The sequence below is a fragment of the Pseudorasbora parva genome, chromosome 17 (genome assembly GCF_024679245.1).
Source record: "Pseudorasbora parva isolate DD20220531a chromosome 17, ASM2467924v1, whole genome shotgun sequence".
Lineage (NCBI taxonomy): Eukaryota > Metazoa > Chordata > Actinopteri > Cypriniformes > Gobionidae > Pseudorasbora > Pseudorasbora parva.
In genome coordinates this window covers 16,383,997-16,410,392 of record NC_090188.1, presented here as the reverse complement: position 1 = coordinate 16,410,392, position 26,396 = coordinate 16,383,997, and the positions used below count along the sequence as shown (strand labels likewise).

The window sequence follows — 26,396 nt, the reverse complement described above, 5'->3', positions numbered from 1 at the left end:
GTTTGAAGTCTCTAGCATTTACGGTTTGGTCTGCACGATGAGTTTTACGGCAGAATAATAATAATAATAAAAATCAGTACAATTACAATAGGGTTTCAGCATTTCATGCTTGAACCCCTAATTAAAGCTGCGAGCAGCATTTAGCGGGGTTCAAGCCATTTAAGGTCTTTAAGCATTTGACGCCTTTTGCATGGAAGGTTTTTAAGCACTAAATGAATTTGAGAGATATCAGGTGAAATCAAGTGATAAAATGACAAAATGTGATTTGAAATATTATAATAGTGACTTTATAAAGTCTAAATATGAATTATAGAAAAATATTAATCAATAGTATGAGAAAATTACTATTTTACTTTGCTAACAGGATCAATATGTTGCTAGGTGATTGGTAGGTTGTTCTTGATGGTTGTTATGGTGTTGCTAGGCAGTTGTTAGCTGTCACAGATGGTTACTATAATGTTTATAGAGTTCTTTCTATGTTCTTTGCCTGATTTAACACTTAGCTAATCACTGCTAGCATGTGTAGCATGTTGGAAGTGCTGTTTGCTAGCATGACAGACAGATAAACACACACATACACACACACACACACACACACACACAGACACACACACACACACACTTCTGTTTTACATATGAATAAATGAAATAATGCTTATATAGATATGTGAAATAAAAGATAGATAACAAATTGCTTAGTCTTTGTTTTACACTTTAATTTCAGGTGTTATTTTATTTGTAATGTAATATTATTGTTAAAAAAACACACACATTAAACTGGTAAACATTGAGAAAATTTTATTTGCAATATTATTTTAATTATTTTAAAACGTTTATTTATGTGCTTTGTTAGTAGAATGAACCAACGAGTGGTCTTTTGTAATTGTAAGGGATATGTAATAGGCACATTTTCCATGTTAACTTATTTAAACTTCAATTTAGTTGCAAATATATTTGAAACAAATGATTTTGACAAAATGTGATAGTTAATGTTGTAATAGTGACTTTATAATGTCTAAATAGGAATTATAGAACATGATAGGTAAATGGTATGACAAAATGACTATATGAGCCAACAGGTGGCAGTAGAGCAGCACTCATTGGCTCATTTTCATTTTTAATGTCTGTTTTTCATTTAATGAGCACATTTTTCAAGTTAATGCCATCAAGCATGCTTTACTTACATGCACATATTGTTGAAGATATAGATATTTGAAATAAATGATTGGTAACAAATAGCTTAGTCCAGGTTTTCCTATTTTAAAACATTTTCAGGCATTATTTTAATTGTAATATAATAATTATTTGTGAAACATAAATCAAATGAACAAATGAATTGGTAACACTGACAAAATATCATTTGCAATGCTATTATAATGTTATTTTTAAGTTTATGCTTAGTAGACAGAATGAACCAATGACTGGTCCTCTGCTGCCCTCTGGTGGCAATTTTAGGTAATATGCCATATACGCATTTGCACTTTGTCACCTTTTTCACTGTTATAGAGGCATTTAATGCCCGATCTCCATGAAAAGGTTCCATGCTTATTTAGAGTCACATGTTGCATTTGCCCACTTATTTTTGTGAAGTTTTGAGTTTTTGTTCAGGATTAATATGCTTTTAAGCAAGTTTTGCCACATCTCTAAATGACCCTGTTATAGCTCCCCAAAGTTTAAAGGTCATCATGTTTTTGATAACTATTGATCAGGACTAGTAAGGACTAGTTTGCGAGGTTTTTAACATAATTGTGAATATTTAAATAAAGATTTGATTGACAGTATTGGTTATAGAGGTAAAGTTGTTCAGTATGAGAAGATCTATCATAATATATGCATATTATTTGGCTGTTTTAACCCCACCTGATTACAGAGATGGAAAATACTGGTTGGGCTTGCATTGGGAACAAGTGATGCACGTGACAAAGCTGTAGACGAAGAGGTTGCTGGAGCAATGCAGGCTCTGGAGAGAGAAGCGATGTAGTGGCGCAAGACCAGGTGTTTTAAAGGAAAACGGTAATTTCATGTGACATGAAGCATTTTTGATTGGCATGCTGGAATGTGTGCGTTCAGGTAAAATTGGTGAGCGTTATTTTTTATATATATATATATATATATTTCTTTTGTTGTTGTTGCTGTTCAAGACCAAGAAATGCTGATTTCGCTTTGTTTATTTAAAGAGATTTTTTTTGGTAAATTTTTTGTTTTGTTTGTACAAGTGTGTTCACAGAACAAGTGCGGAAACGATTGTAAAATCAGACATTTATTTATATTGTATTTTATTTAGATGCTCTTGGCGGATTTGTAAAGGTTTTGAAATTTTTCAAACAACAATGACATTTAGATGTGTGCTTTAAAGATATGTATATAGTTATATTTGGCAAAGGCTGTTGTATTTATTTTAACACTTATATTTAGGTATTTATTTATTTTTGTTTTTATTATATTTCATCTAGCAACCTGATAGCTGTATGTCAAGGTTTTTGTTTGACTGTTTGAAAACATTTTTTTTTTATTAGCTATAATGTCAGATTATTATATATATATATATATTTTGTTGTTGTTGTTGTGCTGAGTACAGTGTTTTTTTGTTGTTGTATGATGTGTTATGTCAAATAAAGTTTTCTAAAGGAAGCCGAGACGGTTGTTTTTAATGACTTTGAAAGTGATTACTTAATACTGTTGTTTTTTTTTAAATAATGTATTAAGCAATTTGTAGCTATAAAAAGGAACATATGTTAGATTCTTGAACGTTTGGTAATTTACTGAAGTCCGTGGTGATTTTGATGACGCTTTCATTTGCAGATGTTTATGTTGCGTATGGCTGTCTAATGTTGTGTTAGCTACAGGTTGTGTAAGTAACTAAAGTACAGCCTATATTTTATAGTTTGATGAACATTTAGAAATACATGTTGTAGTAGTTTAGGTATGTACGTGATTTCGCGTAAGATATCAAAATAGCCTGCACGTGTAAAAAGAACTCATAGCAAAACCTAACAGGTCACAGAACTTGCTTATGTGATCATTTTTCAGCCTGGTGTGAATAGTCTTGGATGTTCGTTTTGATTGTGAAATCTTCTGAAAGTAAATGTCGCTCGCGGTGCTTTGGCGAATAGGCTTGATTCTTGGGATTCGGCTCAAAAGAGCGATTCGTTGAAGAATCGTGTAGTACCGTGTGAACTGCAGTTACAGAATATTCAGTGTCGGTGCTTTCGTTAATTTCTTTTTAGCATGTCAGGTATTTCATAAAATGGTGAAACGACGTTAAAGTTTGTATGCATTTGCAGAATTAAAGTATAAGTGGGAAAATATCTCGTTTTGGGGGGAAAAGTGACGGTATTGCGGGCTACGCTATGCAGTGGGTGGTGACGTAATACAAAAAAATATAGGGAAAATTGTGTAAAACGGTAAAACATATATCGTGTCAATAGGTATTAGTCGAAGTACTTTTTCTCGGGGTAATATGACTCGGACGGGACGACGTGTGCGCGTTTTATTGTCCGGTAGTTGTGTGGCGAAAGTGTTTATGGGTAACGTGTTTACGCGAAGAAGACGAAGGAAGAAGACATCATGGCAGGTCCCGCGAAAAGATCCAAAACTGATGTTCAGGAGGAAGACTGCGTTAGTGGTTATATTCATGCAGTAAGTACAGTAAAAGTAGGAGTGCGCACTGGAGGACATTATTTTAACGCGGTTATTCAAGTGAGCCGCGAGGAATATCGCCATGTGGTGGTTTTCGCCGTCGAGAAGCGGTCAAGTTTCTGCCAGGCCGAAAAAAATAGGAGCGCGGTGAAGCTGAAAAATATCCGAAGACGCGTCAGTGAGTATTTTCGTTTTTTTTTTTTTTTTTTTTTTTTTTGCTTAAAGAAGTTGGTAGTGTTGTTGTGATTCTGCAGGCATTAAATGTCAAGTTTGTGTTAGGTGCGGGCGGAGGCGAGTTTGACGTCCAGTGCGGAAAATCGACAGAAATGGTTGTGGTGAAAAACATTGGTTTCGCATTCAAAGAAGCTCCACAGAATTCCAAAAGAACAGTGGCCGAGCTTAAAGCGATGGCAGGACGACAGCAGGTAACCGTGAAAGTGACGACTAAAATGTTAAAAGGTGCATAGATGTTGCGTTTAAGCAAGAGGTGGTGTAGAGGGGGTGGGGGTCGTGCACTGGTAAAATGTAGCGTGTATTGGTAAGGTTTGACGTCTGTAGAAGTATTGTACATGGTGTTTATAATATATTATATGTATGTATGCATGTATATGTGTCGGGGATGGAAATGAGCATTCGCCACCAGCCATATGAGGGTGATTTTGATTTGTCTTGCATTAGGTCTTAAAGGCACAGTAGCCTATACAGCTCTGTTTTAATGTCACACAAAAGATAAGGACACCACTCACTGCTCTTGATTGAATAGCTTTTGTAAGTTTAGTAAGGATTCATCTTTAATTTAAACAGTTAAATATGCAGTTATTTTACATTTGATTACTTTATTCAATTTCTGTACCTTTCTGCTGGCCAGTAGGCCTGTACATTATTATTTAATGTACACATGTGTGGTCAGGTTAAACATTTTAGTTTGTGAATTTTGCAATGTGCTAAGAAAAAAAAATGGCATAATTTGTAATTGATTTATTATTTGAAACGTTAATATTAATGTATGCAATTGTAATACCTTGCTTTTTAGTAAAGTTACAAAGACATAGCCATGAATGCAATGGTACTAATAATTGGCATATTTTTTTGCTGTGTTTTGGTTTTCGGCCTTGGTTTCCTGTTTTTCGGTTTCGGCCAAGAATTTTGATTTCGGTGCATCCCTAATGACAATGTTCTGCTCGTTATGTCACCAACACGCTTCAGAAGATGCCAAAACTAATAGTTTCATTGTTTGGACTGAAAACCTAAAACTGGAAGCTATAAAAGACTATGAATCATAGAAATGCCACATCCAGGTAAAAAAAAAAAAAAGAGCTCTCAGAGCCCTACTCATTTAATTAAATGTATATCAGTTCATGGTTGGTGTGTGTGTGTGTGTAAGAGTGAGAAAATGTCAGTATTTTATTGAGACTTGAGATTAAACAAAATTGCTTAAGTATTGTACAGCTTGTAGAATTCCTTTTCACATGAAGTTACACATTGTCAGTTAAAAACAAGAAAGTGGCTGGTAAAAACATTGAGTGGCTGGTAGATTTTGACGTCAACCAGCCACAGTGGCCGGTGGACAAAAAAGTACATTTCCATCCCTGGTGTGTGTGTGTGTATTTACATTGACATGGTGAAGGAGAGAAAGTATGCTGATGAAGATGACATAGTGAAAACGAAAGTGTTTTAAGAATATAAAAGTTAACAGTAACCAAGACAGGAGTACTTTGTGTTGATAAATAAAGGAAATCATGTGTGTTCAATAAAGCATAATAATATTAAAAATATGTTTTATAAGTAGAGAAAGAAAATTTGTTTAAAGAATAGACGTTTTGAAAGCATTGAAGATGATGGCCTTTTTTTTTTTGACAGTGAAAAGAGTATATAACACGTCATTATATGACACTAGTACTAGGAAGTGTGAAAGACCTTAGAAGACCTTATGTTGCTTAGCTTTATCATGTTGTGTAAATATTATAACAACATGTTTGTAGTTGTTATAGCTATAATGGTGTAAAAGACAAAGGCTAGATAGTGTGTAGAAAGTGTAATGTTATGCGTAGATATGAGTTTAGAAATAGTGTGTTGAGTGGTGTTTTGTTGCTTTTATGTGACGCTACGTTTTGGGATGTAATTGTTTTTGTATTTTTCCCTCAGGTTGGACTCATAGAAGTGAAGGTCCGACACATAGATCTGGCAACGGAGATGGTGGAAATAAGGGGTGCCAATGTAGAGACCCAAACCTGCCATGTTGAGGATGCCTCTGGAAGAATCAAGCTGCAGTTGTGGGCAGGACAGATTGGAATGGTGCTGGTCGACCATTCGTATCAGATCCGCAATTTGTGTACCCGTGAGTACTTGGGGGATTTGTTTCTGACCACAACGTGCAGCACTGAGATTGTCGAAGTGAAAGAAGTGGCTGGAGCGAGTTCTTTTGAAGAGTTTAAGGTGGCAGAAGAGGACGTCAGCATCTTAACTGGGACCATTAGCCGGGCTGAAATATCAGTTTCGAAGAGGTGCACTAAGTGCCAGACGTGGCAGGTGGAGTTTAATTCCACCATGCAGTTCCATCGGTGCGAACGGTGTCGATTTCTTCAGAAGTCTTCGAACTATCAGTGTACGGCCAAGGGAAGAGTGGTGCTGTTGTTAAATGAAGGAGATGAAATGGATTTGACAGTGTCAAACTCTGTGATACGTCGCTATCTGCAAAAGGAGAACATGCTACATTTGCTAATTGAAGGGCAAAATGTTGAGGAGCACCTGTTATCTGGGGAGGCATGGCAGGTCAAGATACAACGTGAGGTCGTAGTTACAATAGATAAAGTGGCTGGGCTTGCATTGGGAACTAGTGATGCACGTGACAAAGCTGTAGACGAAGAGGTTGCTGGAGCAATGCAGGCTCTGGAGAGAGAAGCGATGTAGTGGCGCAAGACCAGGTGTTTTAAAGGAAAACGGTAATTTCATGTGACATGAAGCATTTTTGATTGGCATGCTGGAATGTGTGCGTTCAGGTAAAATTGGTGAGCGTTATTTTTTATATATATATATATATATATATTTCTTTTGTTGCTGTTCAAGACCAAGAAATGCTGATTTCGCTTTGTTTATTTAAAGAGATTTTTTTTGGTAAATTTTTTGTTTTGTTTGTACAAGTGTGTTCACAGAACAAGTGCGGAAACGATTGTAAAATCAGACATTTATTTATATTGTATTTTATTTAGATGCTCTTGGCGGATTTGTAAAGGTTTTGAAATTTTTCAAACAACAATGACATTTAAATGTGTGCTTTAAAGATATGTATATAGTTATATTTGGCAAAGGCTGTTGTATTTATTTTAACACTTATATTTAGGTATTTATTTATTTTTGTTTTTATTATATTTCATCTAGCAACCTGATAGCTGTATATCAAGGTTTTTGTTTGACTGTTTGAAAACATTTTTTTTTTATTAGCTATAATGCCAGATTATTATATATATATATATATATATATTTTGTTGTTGTTGTTGTGCTGAGTACAGTGTTTTTTTGTTGTTGTATGATGTGTTATGTCAAATAAAGTTTTCTAAAGGAAGCCGAGACGGTTGTTTTTAATGACTTTGAAAGTGATTACTTAATACTGTTGTTTTTTTTAAATAATGTATTAAGCAATTTGTAGCTATAAAAAGGAACATATGTTAGATTCTTGAACGTTTGGTAATTTACTGAAGTCCGTGGTGATTTTGATGACGCTTTCATTTGCAGATGTTTATGTTGCGTATGGCTGTCTAATGTTGTGTTAGCTACAGGTTGTGTAAGTAACTAAAGTACAGCCTATATTTTATAGTTTGATGAACATTTAGAAATACATGTTGTAGTAGTTTAGGTATGTACGTGATTTCGCGTAAGATATCAAAATAGCCTGCACGTGTAAAAAGAACTCATAGCAAAACCTAACAGGTCACAGAACTTGCTTATGTGATCATTTTTCAGCCTGGTGTGAATAGTCTTGGATGTTCGTTTTGATTGTGAAATCTTCTGAAAGTAAATGTCGCTCGCGGTCCTTTGGCGAATAGGCTTGATTCTTGGGATTCGGCTCAAAAGAGCGATTCGTTGAAGAATCGTGTAGTACCGTGTGAACTGCAGTTACAGAATATTCAGTGTCGGTGCTTTCGTTAATTTCTTTTTAGCATGTCAGGTATTTCATAAAATGGTGAAACGACGTTAAAGTTTGTATGCATTTGCAGAATTAAAGTATAAGTGGGATAATATCTCGTTTTGGGGGGAAAAGTGACGGTATTGCGGGCTACGCTATGCAGTGGGTGGTGACGTAATACAAAAAAATATAGGGAAAATTGTGTAAAACGGTAAAACATATATCGTGTCAATAGGTATTAGTCGAAGTACTTTTTCTCGGGGTAATATGACTCGGACGGGACGACGTGTGCGCGTTTTATTGTCCGGTAGTTGTGTGGCGAAAGTGTTTATGGGTAACGTGTTTACGCGAAGAAGACGAAGGAAGAAGACATCATGGCAGGTCCCGCGAAAAGATCCAAAACTGATGTTCAGGAGGAAGACTGCGTTAGTGGTTATATTCATGCAGTAAGTACAGTAAAAGTAGGAGTGCGCACTGGAGGACATTATTTTAACGCGGTTATTCAAGTGAGTCGCGAGGAATATCGCCATGTGGTGGTTTTCGCCGTCGAGAAGCGGTCAAGTTTCTGCCAGGCCGAAAAAAATAGGAGCGCGGTGAAGCTGAAAAATATCCGAAGACGCGTTAGTGAGTATTTTCGTTTTTTTTTTTTTTTTTTTTTTTTTGCTTAAAGAAGTTGGTAGTGTTGTTGTGATTCTGCAGGCATTAAATGTCAAGTTTGTGTTAGGTGCGGGCGGAGGCGAGTTTGACGTCCAGTGCGGAAAATCGACAGAAATGGTTGTGGTGAAAAACATTGGTTTCGCATTCAAAGAAGCTCCACAGAATTCCAAAAGAACAGTGGCCGAGCTTAAAGCGATGGCAGGACGACAGCAGGTAACCGTGAAAGTGACGACTAAAATGTTAAAAGGTGCATAGATGTTGCGTTTAAGCAAGAGGTGGTGTAGAGGGGGTGGGGGTCGTGCACTGGTAAAATGTAGCGTGTATTGGTAAGGTTTGACGTCTGTAGAAGTATTGTACATGGTGTTTATAATATATTATATGTATGTATGCATGTATATGTGTCGGGGATGGAAATGAGCATTCGCCACCAGCCATATGAGGGTGATTTTGATTTGTCTTGCATTAGGTCTTAAAGGCACAGTAGCCTATACAGCTTTGTTTTAATGTCACACAAAAGATAAGGACACCACTCACTGCTCTTGATTGAATAGCTTTTGTAAGTTTAGTAAGGATTCATCTTTAATTTAAACAGTTAAATATGCAGTTATTTTACATTTGATTACTTTATTCAATTTCTGTACCTTTCTGCTGGCCAGTAGGCCTGTACATTATTATTTAATGTACACATGTGTGGTCAGGTTAAACATTTTAGTTTGTGAATTTTGCAATGTGCTAAGAAAAAAAAATGGCATAATTTGTAATTGATTTATTATTTGAAACGTTAATATTAATGTATGCAATTGTAATACCTTGCTTTTTAGTAAAGTTATAAAGACATAGCCATGAATGCAATGGTACTAATAATTGGCATATTTTTTTGCTGTGTTTTGGTTTTCGGCCTTGGTTTCCTGTTTTTTGGGTTCGGCCAAGAATTTTGATTTCGGTGCATCCCTAATGACAATGTTCTGCTTGTTATGTCACCAACACGCTTCAGAAGATGCCAAAACTAATAGTTTCATTGTTTGGACTGAAAACCTAAAACTGGAAGCTATAAAAGACTATGAATCATAGAAATGCCACATCCAGGTAAAAAAAAAAAAAAGAGCTCTCAGAGCCCTACTCATTTAATTAAATGTATATCAGTTCATGGTTGGTGTGTGTGTGTGTGTAAGAGTGAGAAAATGTCAGTATTTTATTGAGACTTGAGATTAAACAAAATTGCTTAAGTATTGTACAGCTTGTAGAATTCCTTTTCACATGAAGTTACACATTGTCAGTTAAAAACAAGAAAGTGGCTGGTAAAAACATTGAGTGGCTGGTAGATTTTGACGTCAACCAGCCACAGTGGCCGGTGGACAAAAAAGTACATTTCCATCCCTGGTGTGTGTGTGTGTATTTACATTGACATGGTGAAGGAGAGAAAGTATGCTGATGAAGATGACATAGTGAAAACGAAAGTGTTTTAACAATATAAAAGTTAACAGTAACCAAGACAGGAGTACTTTGTGTTGATAAATAAAGGAAATCATGTGTGTTCAATAAAGCATAATAATATTAAAAATATGTTTTATAAGTAGAGAAAGAAAATTTGTTTAAAGAATAGACGTTTTGAAAGCATTGAAGATGATGGCCTTTTTTTTTTTGACAGTGAAAAGAGTATATAACACGTCATTATATGACACTAGTACTAGGAAGTGTGAAAGACCTTAGAAGACCTTATGTTGCTTAGCTTTATCATGTTGTGTAAATATTATAACAACATATTTGTAGTTGTTATAGCTATAATGGTGTAAAAGACAAAGGCTAGATAGTGTGTAGAAAGTGTAATGTTATGCGTAGATATGAGTTTAGAAATAGTGTGTTGAGTGGTGTTTTGTTGCTTTTATGTGACGCTACGTTTTGGGATGTAATTGTTTTTGTATTTTTCCCTCAGGTTGGACTCATAGAAGTGAAGGTCCGACACATAGATCTGGCAACGGAGATGGTGGAAATAAGGGGTGCCAATGTAGAGACCCAAACCTGCCATGTTGAGGATGCCTCTGGAAGAATCAAGCTGCAGTTGTGGGCAGGACAGATTGGAATGGTGCTGGTCGACCATTCGTATCAGATCCGCAATTTGTGTACCCGTGAGTACTTGGGGGATTTGTTTCTGACCACAACGCGCAGCACTGAGATTGTCGAAGTGAAAGAAGTGGCTGGAGCGAGTTCTTTTGAAGAGTTTAAGGTGGCAGAAGAGGACGTCAGCATCTTAACTGGGACCATTAGCCGGGCTGAAATATCAGTTTCGAAGAGGTGCACTAAGTGCCAGACGTGGCAGGTGGAGTTTAATTCCACCATGCAGTTCCATCGGTGCGAACGGTGTCGATTTCTTCAGAAGTCTTCGAACTATCAGTGTACGGCCAAGGGAAGAGTGGTGCTGTTGTTAAATGAAGGAGATGAAATGGATTTGACAGTGTCAAACTCTGTGATACGTCGCTATCTGCAAAAGGAGAACATGCTACATTTGCTAATTGAAGGGCAAAATGTTGAGGAGCACCTGTTATCTGGGGAGGCATGGCAGGTCAAGATACAACGTGAGGTCGTAGTTACAATAGATAAAGTGGCTGGGCTTGCATTGGGAACTAGTGATGCACGTGACAAAGCTGTAGACGAAGAGGTTGCTGGAGCAATGCAGGCTCTGGAGAGAGAAGCGATGTAGTGGCGCAAGACCAGGTGTTTTAAAGGAAAACGGTAATTTCATGTGACATGAAGCATTTTTGATTGGCATGCTGGAATGTGTGCGTTCAGGTAAAATTGGTGAGCGTTATTTTTTATATATATATATATATATATATATATATATATTTCTTTTGTTGCTGTTCAAGACCAAGAAATGCTGATTTCGCTTTGTTTATTTAAAGAGATTTTTTTTGGTAATTTTTTTGTTTTGTTTGTACAAGTGTGTTCACAGAACAAGTGCGGAAACGATTGTAAAATCAGACATTTATTTATATTGTATTTTATTTAGATGCTCTTGGCGGATTTGTAAAGGTTTTGAAATTTTTCAAACAACAATGACATTTAAATGTGTGCTTTAAAGATATGTATATAGTTATATTTGGCAAAGGCTGTTGTATTTATTTTAACACTTATATTTAGGTATTTATTTATTTTTGTTTTTATTATATTTCATCTAGCAACCTGATAGCTGTATGTCAAGGTTTTTGTTTGACTGTTTGAAAACATTTTTTTTTTATTAGCTATAATGCCAGATTATTATATATATATATATATTTTGTTGTTGTTGTTGTGCTGAGTACAGTGTTTTTTTGTTGTTGTATGATGTGTTATGTCAAATAAAGTTTTCTAAAGGAAGCCGAGACGGTTGTTTTTAATGACTTTGAAAGTGATTACTTAATACTGTTGTTTTTTTTTAAATAATGTATTAAGCAATTTGTAGCTATAAAAAGGAACATATGTTAGATTCTTGAACGTTTGGTAATTTACTGAAGTCCGTGGTGATTTTGATGACGCTTTCATTTGCAGATGTTTATGTTGCGTATGGCTGTCTAATGTTGTGTTAGCTACAGGTTGTGTAAGTAACTAAAGTACAGCCTATATTTTATAGTTTGATGAACATTTAGAAATACATGTTGTAGTAGTTTAGGTATGTACGTGATTTCGCGTAAGATATCAAAATAGCCTGCACGTGTAAAAAGAACTCATAGCAAAACCTAACAGGTCACAGAACTTGCTTATGTGATCATTTTTCAGCCTGGTGTGAATAGTCTTGGATGTTCGTTTTGATTGTGAAATCTTCTGAAAGTAAATGTCGCTCGCGGTGCTTTGGCGAATAGGCTTGATTCTTGGGATTCGGCTCAAAAGAGCGATTCGTTGAAGAATCGTGTAGTACCGTGTGAACTGCAGTTACAGAATATTCAGTGTCGGTGCTTTCGTTAATTTCTTTTTAGCATGTCAGGTATTTCATAAAATGGTGAAACGACGTTAAAGTTTGTATGCATTTGCAGAATTAAAGTATAAGTGGGAAAATATCTCGTTTTGGGGGGAAAAGTGACGGTATTGCGGGCTACGCTATGCAGTGGGTGGTGACGTAATACAAAAAAATATAGGGAAAATTGTGTAAAACGGTAAAACATATATCGTGTCAATAGGTATTAGTCGAAGTACTTTTTCTCGGGGTAATATGACTCGGACGGGACGACGTGTGCGCGTTTTATTGTCCGGTAGTTGTGTGGCGAAAGTGTTTATGGGTAACGTGTTTACGCGAAGAAGACGAAGGAAGAAGACATCATGGCAGGTCCCGCGAAAAGATCCAAAACTGATGTTCAGGAGGAAGACTGCGTTAGTGGTTATATTCATGCAGTAAGTACAGTAAAAGTAGGAGTGCGCACTGGAGGACATTATTTTAACGCGGTTATTCAAGTGAGCCGCGAGGAATATCGCCATGTGGTGGTTTTCGCCGTCGAGAAGCGGTCAAGTTTCTGCCAGGCCGAAAAAAATAGGAGCGCGGTGAAGCTGAAAAATATCCGAAGACGCGTCAGTGAGTATTTTCGTTTTTTTTTTTTTTTTTTTTTTTTTTTGCTTAAAGAAGTTGGTAGTGTTGTTGTGATTCTGCAGGCATTAAATGTCAAGTTTGTGTTAGGTGCGGGCGGAGGCGAGTTTGACGTCCAGTGCGGAAAATCGACAGAAATGGTTGTGGTGAAAAACATTGGTTTCGCATTCAAAGAAGCTCCACAGAATTCCAAAAGAACAGTGGCCGAGCTTAAAGCGATGGCAGGACGACAGCAGGTAACCGTGAAAGTGACGATTAAAATGTTAAAAGGTGCATAGATGTTGCGTTTAAGCAAGAGGTGGTGTAGAGGGGGTGGGGGTCGTGCACTGGTAAAATGTAGCGTGTATTGGTAAGGTTTGACGTCTGTAGAAGTATTGTACATGGTGTTTATAATATATTATATGTATGTATGCATGTATATGTGTCGGGGATGGAAATGAGCATTCGCCACCAGCCATATGAGGGTGATTTTGATTTGTCTTGCATTAGGTCTTAAAGGCACAGTAGCCTATACAGCTCTGTTTTAATGTCACACAAAAGATAAGGACACCACTCACTGCTCTTGATTGAATAGCTTTTGTAAGTTTAGTAAGGATTCATCTTTAATTTAAAAAGTTAAATATGCAGTTATTTTACATTTGATTACTTTATTCAATTTCTGTACCTTTCTGCTGGCCAGTAGGCCTGTACATTATTATTTAATGTACACATGTGTGGTCAGGTTAAACATTTTAGTTTGTGAATTTTGCAATGTGCTAAGAAAAAAAAATGGCATAATTTGTAATTGATTTATTATTTGAAACGTTAATATTAATGTATGCAATTGTAATACCTTGCTTTTTAGTAAAGTTACAAAGACATAGCCATGAATGCAATGGTACTAATAATTGGCATATTTTTTTGCTGTGTTTTGGTTTTCGGCCTTGGTTTCCTGTTTTTCGGTTTCGGCCAAGAATTTTGATTTCGGTGCATCCCTAATGACAATGTTCTGCTCGTTATGTCACCAACACGCTTCAGAAGATGCCAAAACTAATAGTTTCATTGTTTGGACTGAAAACCTAAAACTGGAAGCTATAAAAGACTATGAATCATAGAAATGCCACATCCAGGTAAAAAAAAAAAAAAGAGCTCTCAGAGCCCTACTCATTTAATTAAATGTATATCAGTTCATGGTTGGTGTGTGTGTGTGTGTAAGAGTGAGAAAATGTCAGTATTTTATTGAGACTTGAGATTAAACAAAATTGCTTAAGTATTGTACAGCTTGTAGAATTCCTTTTCACATGAAGTTACACATTGTCAGTTAAAAACAAGAAAGTGGCTGGTAAAAACATTGAGTGGCTGGTAGATTTTGACGTCAACCAGCCACAGTGGCCGGTGGACAAAAAAGTACATTTCCATCCCTGGTGTGTGTGTGTGTATTTACATTGACATGGTGAAGGAGAGAAAGTATGCTGATGAAGATGACATAGTGAAAACGAAAGTGTTTTAAGAATATAAAAGTTAACAGTAACCAAGACAGGAGTACTTTGTGTTGATAAATAAAGGAAATCATGTGTGTTCAATAAAGCATAATAATATTAAAAATATGTTTTATAAGTAGAGAAAGAAAATTTGTTTAAAGAATAGACGTTTTGAAAGCATTGAAGATGATGGCCTTTTTTTTTTTGACAGTGAAAAGAGTATATAACACGTCATTATATGACACTAGTACTAGGAAGTGTGAAAGACCTTAGAAGACCTTATGTTGCTTAGCTTTATCATGTTGTGTAAATATTATAACAACATGTTTGTAGTTGTTATAGCTATAATGGTGTAAAAGACAAAGGCTAGATAGTGTGTAGAAAGTGTAATGTTATGCGTAGATATGAGTTTAGAAATAGTGTGTTGAGTGGTGTTTTGTTGCTTTTATGTGACGCTACGTTTTGGGATGTAATTGTTTTTGTATTTTTCCCTCAGGTTGGACTCATAGAAGTGAAGGTCCGACACATAGATCTGGCAACGGAGATGGTGGAAATAAGGGGTGCCAATGTAGAGACCCAAACCTGCCATGTTGAGGATGCCTCTGGAAGAATCAAGCTGCAGTTGTGGGCAGGACAGATTGGAATGGTGCTGGTCGACCATTCGTATCAGATCCGCAATTTGTGTACCCGTGAGTACTTGGGGGATTTGTTTCTGACCACAACGCGCAGCACTGAGATTGTCGAAGTGAAAGAAGTGGCTGGAGCGAGTTCTTTTGAAGAGTTTAAGGTGGCAGAAGAGGACGTCAGCATCTTAACTGGGACCATTAGCCGGGCTGAAATATCAGTTTCGAAGAGGTGCACTAAGTGCCAGACGTGGCAGGTGGAGTTTAATTCCACCATGCAGTTCCATCGGTGCGAACGGTGTCGATTTCTTCAGAAGTCTTCGAACTATCAGTGTACGGCCAAGGGAAGAGTGGTGCTGTTGTTAAATGAAGGAGATGAAATGGATTTGACAGTGTCAAACTCTGTGATACGCCGCTATCTGCAAAAGGAGAACATGCTACATTTGCTAATTGAAGGGCAAAATGTTGAGGAGCACCTGTTATCTGGGGAGGCATGGCAGGTCAAGATACAACGTGAGGTCGTAGTTACAATAGATAAAGTGGCTGGGCTTGCATTGGGAACTAGTGATGCACGTGACAAAGCTGTAGACGAAGAGGTTGCTGGAGCAATGCAGGCTCTGGAGAGAGAAGCGATGTAGTGGCGCAAGACCAGGTGTTTTAAAGGAAAACGGTAATTTCATGTGACATGAAGCATTTTTGATTGGCATGCTGGAATGTGTGCGTTCAGGTAAAATTGGTGAGCGTTATTTTTTATATATATATATATATATATATTTCTTTTGTTGCTGTTCAAGACCAAGAAATGCTGATTTCGCTTTGTTTATTTAAAGAGATTTTTTTTGGTAAATTTTTTGTTTTGTTTGTACAAGTGTGTTCACAGAACAAGTGCGGAAACGATTGTAAAATCAGACATTTATTTATATTGTATTTTATTTAGATGCTCTTGGCGGATTTGTAAAGGTTTTGAAATTTTTCAAACAACAATGACATTTAAATGTGTGCTTTAAAGATATGTATATAGTTATATTTGGCAAAGGCTGTTGTATTTATTTTAACACTTATATTTAGGTATTTATTTATTTTTGTTTTTATTATATTTCATCTAGCAACCTGATAGCTGTATGTCAAGGTTTTTGTTTGACTGTTTGAAAACATTTTTTTTTTATTAGCTATAATGCCAGATTATTATATATATATATATATTTTGTTGTTGTTGTTGTGCTGAGTACAGTGTTTTTTTGTTGTTGTATGATGTGTTATGTCAAATAAAGTTTTCTAAAGGAAGCCGAGACGGTTGTTTTTAATGACTTTGAAAGTGATTACTTAATACTGTTGTTTTTTTTTAAATAATGTATTAAGCAATTTGTAGCTATAAAAAGGAACATATGTTAGATTCTTGAACGTTTGGTAATTTACTGAAGTCCGTGGTGATTTTGATGACGCTTTCATTTGCAGATGTTTATGTTGCGTATGGCTGTCTAATGTTGTGTTAGCTACAGGTTGTGTAAGTAACTAAAGTACAGCCTATATTTTATAGTTTGATGAACATTTAGAAATACATGTTGTAGTAGTTTAGGTATGTACGTGATTTCGCGTAAGATATCAAAATAGCCTGCACGTGTAAAAAGAACTCATAGCAAAACCTAACAGGTCACAGAACTTGCTTATGTGATCATTTTTCAGCCTGGTGTGAATAGTCTTGGATGTTCGTTTTGATTGTGAAATCTTCTGAAAGTAAATGTCGCTCGCGGTGCTTTGGCGAATAGGCTTGATTCTTGGGATTCGGCTCAAAAGAGCGATTCGTTGAAGAATCGTGTAGTACCGTGTGAACTGCAGTTACAGAATATTCAGTGTCGGTGCTTTCGTTAATTTCTTTTTAGCATGTCAGGTATTTCATAAAATGGTGAAACGACGTTAAAGTTTGTATGCATTTGCAGAATTAAAGTATAAGTGGGAAAATATCTCGTTTTGGGGGGAAAAGTGACGGTATTGCGGGCTACGCTATGCAGTGGGTGGTGACGTAATACAAAAAAATATAGGGAAAATTGTGTAAAACGGTAAAACATATATCGTGTCAATAGGTATTAGTCGAAGTACTTTTTCTCGGGGTAATATGACTCGGACGGGACGACGTGTGCGCGTTTTATTGTCCGGTAGTTGTGTGGCGAAAGTGTTTATGGGTAACGTGTTTACGCGAAGAAGACGAAGGAAGAAGACATCATGGCAGGTCCCGCGAAAAGATCCAAAACTGATGTTCAGGAGGAAGACTGCGTTAGTGGTTATATTCATGCAGTAAGTACAGTAAAAGTAGGAGTGCGCACTGGAGGACATTATTTTAACGCGGTTATTCAAGTGAGCCGCGAGGAATATCGCCATGTGGTGGTTTTCGCCGTCGAGAAGCGGTCAAGTTTCTGCCAGGCCGAAAAAAATAGGAGCGCGGTGAAGCTGAAAAATATCCGAAGACGCGTTAGTGAGTACTTTCGTTTTTTTTTTTTTTTTTTTTTTTTTTTGCTTAAAGAAGTTGGTAGTGTTGTTGTGATTCTGCAGGCATTAAATGTCAAGTTTGTGTTAGGTGCGGGCGGAGGCGAGTTTGACGTCCAGTGCGGAAAATCGACAGAAATGGTTGTGGTGAAAAACATTGGTTTCGCATTCAAAGAAGCTCCACAGAATTCCAAAAGAACAGTGGCCGAGCTTAAAGCGATGGCAGGACGACAGCAGGTAACCGTGAAAGTGACGATTAAAATGTTAAAAGGTGCATAGATGTTGCGTTTAAGCAAGAGGTGGTGTAGAGGGGGTGGGGGTCGTGCACTGGTAAAATGTAGCGTGTATTGGTAAGGTTTGACGTCTGTAGAAGTATTGTACATGGTGTTTATAATATATTATATGTATGTATGCATGTATATGTGTCGGGGATGGAAATGAGCATTCGCCACCAGCCATATGAGGGTGATTTTGATTTGTCTTGCATTAGGTCTTAAAGGCACAGTAGCCTATACAGCTCTGTTTTAATGTCACACAAAAGATAAGGACACCACTCACTGCTCTTGATTGAATAGCTTTTGTAAGTTTAGTAAGGATTCATCTTTAATTTAAACAGTTAAATATGCAGTTATTTTACATTTGATTACTTTATTCAATTTCTGTACCTTTCTGCTGGCCAGTAGGCCTGTACATTATTATTTAATGTACACATGTGTGGTCAGGTTAAACATTTTAGTTTGTGAATTTTGCAATGTGCTAAGAAAAAAAAATGGCATAATTTGTAATTGATTTATTATTTGAAACGTTAATATTAATGTATGCAATTGTAATACCTTGCTTTTTAGTAAAGTTATAAAGACATAGCCATGAATGCAATGGTACTAATAATTGGCATATTTTTTTGCTGTGTTTTGGTTTTCGGCCTTGGTTTCCTGTTTTTTGGGTTCGGCCAAGAATTTTGATTTCGGTGCATCCCTAATGACAATGTTCTGCTTGTTATGTCACCAACACGCTTCAGAAGATGCCAAAATTAATAGTTTCATTGTTTGGACTGAAAACCTAAAACTGGAAGCTATAAAAGACTATGAATCATAGAAATGCCACATCCAGGTAAAAAAAAAAAAAAAGAGCTCTCAGAGCCCTACTCATTTAATTAAATGTATATCAGTTCATGGTTGGTGTGTGTGTGTGTGTGTAAGAGTGAGAAAATGTCAGTATTTTATTGAGACTTGAGATTAAACAAAATTGCTTAAGTATTGTACAGCTTGTAGAATTCCTTTTCACATGAAGTTACACATTGTCAGTTAAAAACAAGAAAGTGGCTGGTAAAAACATTGAGTGGCTGGTAGATTTTGACGTCAACCAGCCACAGTGGCCGGTGGACAAAAAAGTACATTTCCATCCCTGGTGTGTGTGTGTGTATTTACATTGACATGGTGAAGGAGAGAAAGTATGCTGATGAAGATGACATAGTGAAAACGAAAGTGTTTTAAGAATATAAAAGTTAACAGTAACCAAGACAGGAGTACTTTGTGTTGATAAATAAAGGAAATCATGTGTGTTCAATAAAGCATAATAATATTAAAAATATGTTTTATAAGTAGAGAAAGAAAATTTGTTTAAAGAATAGACGTTTTGAAAGCATTGAAGATGATGGCCTTTTTTTTTTTGACAGTGAAAAGAGTATATAACACGTCATTATATGACACTAGTACTAGGAAGTGTGAAAGACCTTAGAAGACCTTATGTTGCTTAGCTTTATCATGTTGTGTAAATATTATAACAACATGTTTGTAGTTGTTATAGCTATAATGGTGTAAAAGACAAAGGCTAGATAGTGTGTAGAAAGTGTAATGTTATGCGTAGATATGAGTTTAGAAATAGTGTGTTGAGTGGTGTTTTGTTGCTTTTATGTGACGCTACGTTTTGGGATGTAATTGTTTTTGTATTTTTCCCTCAGGTTGGACTCATAGAAGTGAAGGTCCGACACATAGATCTGGCAACGGAGATGGTGGAAATAAGGGGTGCCAATGTAGAGACCCAAACCTGCCATGTTGAGGATGCCTCTGGAAGAATCAAGCTGCAGTTGTGGGCAGGACAGATTGGAATGGTGCTGGTCGACCATTCGTATCAGATCCGCAATTTGTGTACCCGTGAGTACTTGGGGGATTTGTTTCTGACCACAACGCGCAGCACTGAGATTGTCGAAGTGAAAGAAGTGGCTGGAGCGAGTTCTTTTGAAGAGTTTAAGGTGGCAGAAGAGGACGTCAGCATCTTAACTGGGACCATTAGCCGGGCTGAAATATCAGTTTCGAAGAGGTGCACTAAGTGCCAGACGTGGCAGGTGGAGTTTAATTCCACCATGCAGTTCCATCGGTGCGAACGGTGTCGATTTCTTCAGAAGTCTTCGAACTATCAGTGTACGGCCAAGGGAAGAGTGGTGCTGTTGTTAAATGAAGGAGATGAAATGGATTTGACAGTGTCAAACTCTGTGATACGCCGCTATCTGCAAAAGGAGAACATGCTACATTTGCTAATTGAAGGGCAAAATGTTGAGGAGCACCTGTTATCTGGGGAGGCATGGCAGGTCAAGATACAACGTGAGGTCGTAGTTACAATAGATAAAGTGGCTGGGCTTGCATTGGGAACTAGTGATGCACGTGACAAAGCTGTAGACGAAGAGGTTGCTGGAGCAATGCAGGCTCTGGAGAGAGAAGCGATGTAGTGGCGCAAGACCAGGTGTTTTAAAGGAAAACGGTAATTTCATGTGACATGAAGCATTTTTGATTGGCATGCTGGAATGTGTGCGTTCAGGTAAAATTGGTGAGCGTTATTTTTTATATATATATATATATATATTTCTTTTGTTGTTGTTGCTGTTCAAGACCAAGAAATGCTGATTTTGCTTTGTTTATTTAAAGAGATTTTTTTTGGTAAATTTTTTGTTTTGTTTGTACAAGTGTGTTCACAGAACAAGTGCGGAAACGATTGTAAAATCAGACATTTATTTATATTGTATTTTATTTAGATGCTCTTGGCGGATTTGTAAAGGTTTTGAAATTTTTCAAACAACAATGACATTTAAATGTGTGCTTTAAAGATATGTATATAGTTATATTTGGCAAAGGCTGTTGTATTTATTTTAACACTTATATTTAGGTATTTATTTATTTTTGTTTTTATTATATTTCATCTAGCAACCTGATAGCTGTATGTCAAGGTTTTTGTTTGACTGTTTGAAAACATTTTTTTTTTATTAGCTATAATGCCAGATTATTATATATATATATATATATTTTGTTGTTGTTGTTGTGCTGAGTACAGTGTTTTTTTGTTGTTGTATGATGTGTTATGTCAAATAAAGTTTTCTAAAGGAAGCCGAGACGGTTGTTTTTAATGACTTTGAAAGTGATTACTTAATACTGTTGTTTTTTTAAAATAATGTATTAAGCAATTTGTAGCTATAAAAAGGAACATATGTTAGATTCTTGAACGTTTGGTAATTTACTGAAGTCCGTGGTGATTTTGATGACGCTTTCATTTGCAGATGTTTATGTTGCGTATGGCTGTCTAATGTTGTGTTAGCTACAGGTTGTGTAAGTAACTAAAGTACAGCCTATATTTTATAGTTTGATGAACATTTAGAAATACATGTTGTAGTAGTTTAGGTATGTACGTGATTTCGCGTAAGATATCAAAATAGCCTGCACGTGTAAAAAGAACTCATAGCAAAACCTAACAGGTCACAGAACTTGCTTATGTGATCATTTTTCAGCCTGGTGTGAATAGTCTTGGATGTTCGTTTTGATTGTGAAATCTTCTGAAAGTAAATGTCGCTCGCGGTCCTTTGGCGAATAGGCTTGATTCTTGGGATTCGGCTCAAAAGAGCGATTCGTTGAAGAATCGTGTAGTACCGTGTGAACTGCAGTTACAGAATATTCAGTGTCGGTGCTTTCGTTAATTTCTTTTTAGCATGTCAGGTATTTCATAAAATGGTGAAACGACGTTAAAGTTTGTATGCATTTGCAGAATTAAAGTATAAGTGGGAAAATATCTCGTTTTGGGGGGAAAAGTGACGGTATTGCGGGCTACGCTATGCAGTGGGTGGTGACGTAATACAAAAAAATATAGGGAAAATTGTCTAAAACGGTAAGATGTTTAGAAAGTAAAAGTACTTAGTTGTACTTAATTTCGCGTTTCCAACATGGTTTATTTTGTTACATTTTCCGATGTTCAACCAAATGCTTAAAAAAAACAAAAACAAACATTAATTTCGTCACTGAACAAATGACACAGATGGTCCGGTCATTTTTCAGTATGTCAGAGAGAAACAGTTATGAGTTTGCATGGCAGAAGTTTTCATTTGAAAAGCGCTGTAAGTTTGGAAGTACACCAATCGTTTAAAATGTTGTTGTTCTTAGAACATTTCTCGGTTCAGTTAAGTAATTTTAAAATATATTTCAGTATATCGGTTTATTCTAGGACAAGGGAAAGTGACTTATGCCAGAAAGTTAATTAATTTAGTAATATGTGGATCAGCACTAAGTCGGAGACGAGATCTGTTTAAAACGAATTGTTGAACTGGTTCGTTCTGGTCGGTTCACTAAAAGAACCTGTTCAAAAGAACGATTCGTTCACCATCATCACTTTGATGAGATCGACCATCCTGAAACCGTCATTGCTTTGGTTCCTTTGTCAATCACTTCACTGTGTCAGGTAATTCTTAAAATGGTCGAATACATAGTTGCGGTTTGTTTGTGAAAGTTATTTGTGTTAGTATATTAAGCGTGCGGGTATAGATTTAACGTTGATGTTTGATATAGTTTGCTTCGTGTATTGTGACTAGCTAAATGCTATGTTAACTGCCAATAAACAATGTAAAAAACGGTTTATGACGATTTTAATAATTAGTTATCGGAAATGTATAAATTCATTCTTTTGAAGGCTTTTATGTTAATGTAAATTGTGTGGGATAGTCGTATGAAAGATATGCGTGTATGAAACTAGGGCGTAACATTTGTTGCATGAGTAAATCAAGTAGGCTAATAGGCCTATGTTGTATGTTGGGTTTAGACATTGACGTTAAAAGATGTCATTACGTTGTAAAGAACGTTGCTATAAATGCAAATACAAATTTGTAGTACAAAGCTAGTGCTTTCCATTTATTAAATATTGTGGTGGGAATATTTAAATTGATAATAATTGCAAAAAAGGTTTTTAATGTCGTGTTTTGCGACTAAAAAAACTAAAACGCTAGAATTTACTTGTGTCCTTATGCAATTGGGAAAAAACTGTATTTGCATTGCGCAAAGCCAATTGCAGGCATTGTTCACGTGATCAGCACGTGATCAGGTTTGCGCCTGAGAGCCGTTTCTGTTGCATGTTGCATGGCGGCTGCTTGGCGAATTTTTATACCTTTGCATACCAGAAGCGTGTCTTCAAAAAACATTGACAGCAAAATATGCTACAGAATATTTACTTCTGTATTGACTGGTGTAAAATTTCAAAATCAATAATTCTGTTTTTTTTTTTAATTATTATTATTATTACAATTGGTCACATTTGACCATCAATGAGTGTGACCAATTAGTAATTAAGGAATACCTGAGGGCTAAATACAAGAATCACATTAACAATGTTGCATGTCTATCACTCTCCATAATAAAACGATCCTGTAAATATGGTTGACTTAATAATCAATGAACACTAGTGTTCTGTTTACCAAAACTTGCTGCAAACATATGTATAGTAAAAATGTTGCGTATCTGCTTAAGCATTCAAATGCATTGACATGACGCTGGAAGTATTGAGCGGTCCATGATCCATGTGACCAGCGCACGACACAGGGAGCTGAGATCATGTCGCAACTCCGCTTTTCAACGCCTCTGGCTTTAACATTTTTCTATACTGGTATTAGCCTTCTGGCTGAAATGCTCTGTTTTAAGGTGCGTGTCTGCTGTGAGACTTCAATGAAAACACACACTGCTGTGATTGGCTGAAATCTTTGCATTTGAAATTAGATTGTGGCGGAGGGGATGTGGTTTAGTCAGGCGCGAGCAGCAGCAGCAGCACTGCCAGTCCAGAGATAGACAGAGCTGGGGAAAGATTGCTGAGGTACTTTAATTTTACTAAGTTGTTGAGAACGCGAGTTTATTTTGTTTGTATCTGAGAGCTCTGAATAAACACGAGTGAACTTTGCTACGTTATTTCTCTCACAAAATGCTTTCATCACAACTAACAACAGACACGACATGAATACAGTTAAAGCTTCTATTAACAGGGTCATCAAAACGGCAGTTTGGGCAAGTGGACTACAGATAAACATGTGATTGACAGATCCGAACATTATAAAGAGTGTTCTTTGATCGATATCTGTAATTTAATTATTTAAATAACAGATTTGTTTCATGCTACTAAAAGAAATGATGTGAAGTTGATGGTTTTAGTCACTGGCATGAGTCACTGATGCATCAACACGACCAGCAGCTGGACTGACAGTTTTAAATGATTTAGAAAGAAGTCTGTGTGAATTTGAATGATTAGCTACAGATCAGAAATCACTGATCCCAGATCAGGCATTAATGAGCACTGTTACTTACTGTTTGTGGCGGTGCTGTCGAATCCATATGGTAAAGCCTGTGCTGCTGACATCGCGACTGATAAACTGAATCCATTCTCTACTAATTCTCTGTGCGGGCGAAGCAGAGGAAGGGGAGCTAACCTTTCCTGATGACGTCATAACAAGAGAATTCAAGATCAAATCATTTCTCATTTTATCAAAGGCAGCGAAAGACAGCCAGAAGTCGCTTTACATAGATCAAAATTTCTAGCCACTTGGGGACAATATTCAAGCTAGCGGAACTCATATTAATGTTGAAAAACCTCATAAAATAAATTATTTTTAAAAAAATTATTACATGCAATGATTTTATTATTTATGATGATGCAAATAATAAATAAACATTTAAAGTGTGTATGCTGTTTAAAGTAAACATTGTTGATAAAAAAGATCAAGTGAAACCAACTATCTAGGCATAATTATTATTAAAAGGAGAAACATATTACGTAGAGACATAGCTGAATTTGTACAACATTAGCCTAATATATTTCTGTTTATTTGTTCACGTTAATGGGTTTCTGTGAAGACCTGTGTTTATGAGTTTTCTCAAATGAAATGATAAAATCTCATAAAAGACGGTTTTATGCATTCATGTCCTCATATAGTGACACAGCAGACATTAAAAAGACAGTGAGTGAGTGTCGTGTGTGTGTGTTCATTACACTCGCTCATTAGTGCCCGTCATGCACATACAGACACAGAACATGCAGCAGCGGGAGTAATATGTAAATAGTATTTTGTAATTTAATATTCACGTACAACAGTATATATTCAGCTATAGTCTGGAGCTCTGCGTTAAGATAAAACATGGAAGCCACTGAATAACGGAGCTGCAAGTACGCCTAAGAATAAAAATATATCGATACTTCGTTCTAAAGTATCAATGTCTTGTGGCCAGAAATGTCACGATAAATCAACATATCAATTTTTTTTTTTACCACCCGTACTGTCTTGTGTTTGTGAATTAATTCATTTGTGTCTTTGTTTTGTTTTTTTGTGTGTGTACAGATGCCGCGCACAAAGCAGTCTCGGCGATCCCAGGCAGCCAGGAAGAGGATGGCGGACCGGATGGCTGCTGATCCTGAAGAGGCTCTGCCACCTCTTAAAAAATTGGCAGAATTATGTGAACGTTGTGTACATCACAACGTGTTAAAAAAACAATCTAAACATGAATCTAAACATGAATCTAAACATGAATCTAAACATGAATCTAAACATGAATCTAAACATGAATCTAAACATGGTCTGAAAAACTTTGAAAAGCCAACGAAAAGTCTTAAAAATCCTCTGACAACTATGATTGACAAGTCATTGTCTGAATTTGTACCTGAAACGTCTGTACCATCCATCTCTACGTCTACAGATAATGAAAACATTACCTTGGAAGATGTTTCTGATTTATTTCCACAAACATCCTATTTAAGAGGGTCTTTCCATCAAGGCCATTACCGGTTTGGCTCCAATAGAAGCAAGCAATGTGCTACAAATAGTTTATGTGCAATCTTGATGTGTAAGGTTAAAAATGTGTTGAGATGGACCCAAAATGATCTGAATGCTGTTCTGATACAAGGAGATAAACTGTACAGTGCCATGAGAGATGCAAGCAAAATTAATGATCCGATACAAGGCTTTATACAAGTTTTGGAGCTTCCTGACACACACATGTTAAATAATTGTAGTTTTTCAATAAACTATGGTGAATCATTTTCAGGTTTGTTTGGTGTTGATTTCTATGACGAAGGTCTGCAAGGCTTTGCCATGTCATTTGATGAAGCTATAACTCGAGCATTCCAGAGGTTTGATGCCTGTTTGGTAAATATTAACCTAAACATATGTGCAGCTGTCAGAGAAGGATCGTGGTATGCAGTGATTGATCCACATTCACGACAATGTGATGGAACATGTACAGCTGATGGTAAAAGTATAGTGGCTTTCTATGCCAATATACAGTCTTTGCTTACTCATTTCAGGAAACTTGGTGTGTCTTTGAATGCAAATAATGTTCCATTTGAGGTTACTGGAGTCAATGCAAATAAGATAAATCAGCATGATTGCTTGGTTTACGATTCAGTGATGGAGGAAAATGCTGAAACAGAAAGAGTACGTAAACTTGTCAAATCAGAAGTTGATATTAGTTGCAGGCACTCTTTGCCTGATGCTATAACCACAGAGGGAATCCTTGTGAATGATACGTGTACAGAAAAGAAAACTGGAATATCTTTTGAATACTCAAGAAATGATA

At 36.4% G+C, this 26,396-nt stretch overlaps 4 protein-coding genes and 1 long non-coding RNA gene across 11 annotated transcripts in view; 4 read left to right on the top strand and 1 right to left on the bottom strand.

The window, feature by feature from the left end:
• Nucleotides 1–26,396, bottom strand: part of ndst2a (N-deacetylase/N-sulfotransferase (heparan glucosaminyl) 2a) — a 247,157-nt gene that overhangs the window by 155,193 nt on the left and 65,568 nt on the right. The gene's annotated exons all lie outside the window — the stretch shown is intronic.
• LOC137045589 (uncharacterized) lies at nt 1,364–6,549 on the top strand. Its single transcript, XM_067422298.1, has 3 exons — nt 1,364–2,013; nt 3,919–4,064; nt 5,785–6,549. The coding sequence occupies exons 2-3, from the start codon at nt 3,966–3,968 to the stop codon at nt 6,547–6,549; spliced, it is 864 nt and encodes a 287-aa protein (XP_067278399.1). The 5' UTR covers nt 1,364–2,013; nt 3,919–3,965.
• LOC137045588 (uncharacterized) lies at nt 7,477–11,117 on the top strand. The gene is made up of 3 exons (XM_067422297.1): nt 7,477–8,386; nt 8,487–8,632; nt 10,353–11,117. Exons 1-3 carry the CDS (start codon nt 8,137–8,139, stop codon nt 11,115–11,117), a joined length of 1,161 nt encoding a protein of 386 aa, XP_067278398.1. The 5' UTR covers nt 7,477–8,136.
• LOC137045377 (uncharacterized) lies at nt 10,892–20,656 on the top strand. Of its 5 annotated transcripts, XM_067421973.1 has the most exons (4): nt 10,893–11,149; nt 14,928–15,724; nt 17,627–17,772; nt 19,496–20,656. In XM_067421973.1, exons 3-4 carry the CDS (start codon nt 17,674–17,676, stop codon nt 20,258–20,260), a joined length of 864 nt encoding a protein of 287 aa, XP_067278074.1. In that variant the 5' UTR covers nt 10,893–11,149; nt 14,928–15,724; nt 17,627–17,673; the 3' UTR covers nt 20,261–20,656. The 5 variants fall into 5 exon arrangements, with proteins under 5 accessions (XP_067278075.1, XP_067278074.1, XP_067278071.1 ...); XM_067421974.1 differs by lacking the exons at nt 17,627–17,772; nt 19,496–20,656 and adding an exon at nt 13,062–13,207 and having other exon boundaries at nt 10,892–11,149; nt 14,928–15,791; XM_067421970.1 differs by lacking the exons at nt 10,893–11,149; nt 17,627–17,772 and adding an exon at nt 12,237–13,207 and having other exon boundaries at nt 19,496–19,600.
• On the top strand, nt 22,168–25,860 carry LOC137045308 (uncharacterized). Its single transcript, XR_010898735.1, has 2 exons — nt 22,168–22,251; nt 25,163–25,860. It is a non-coding gene; the product is annotated as an uncharacterized lncRNA (long non-coding RNA).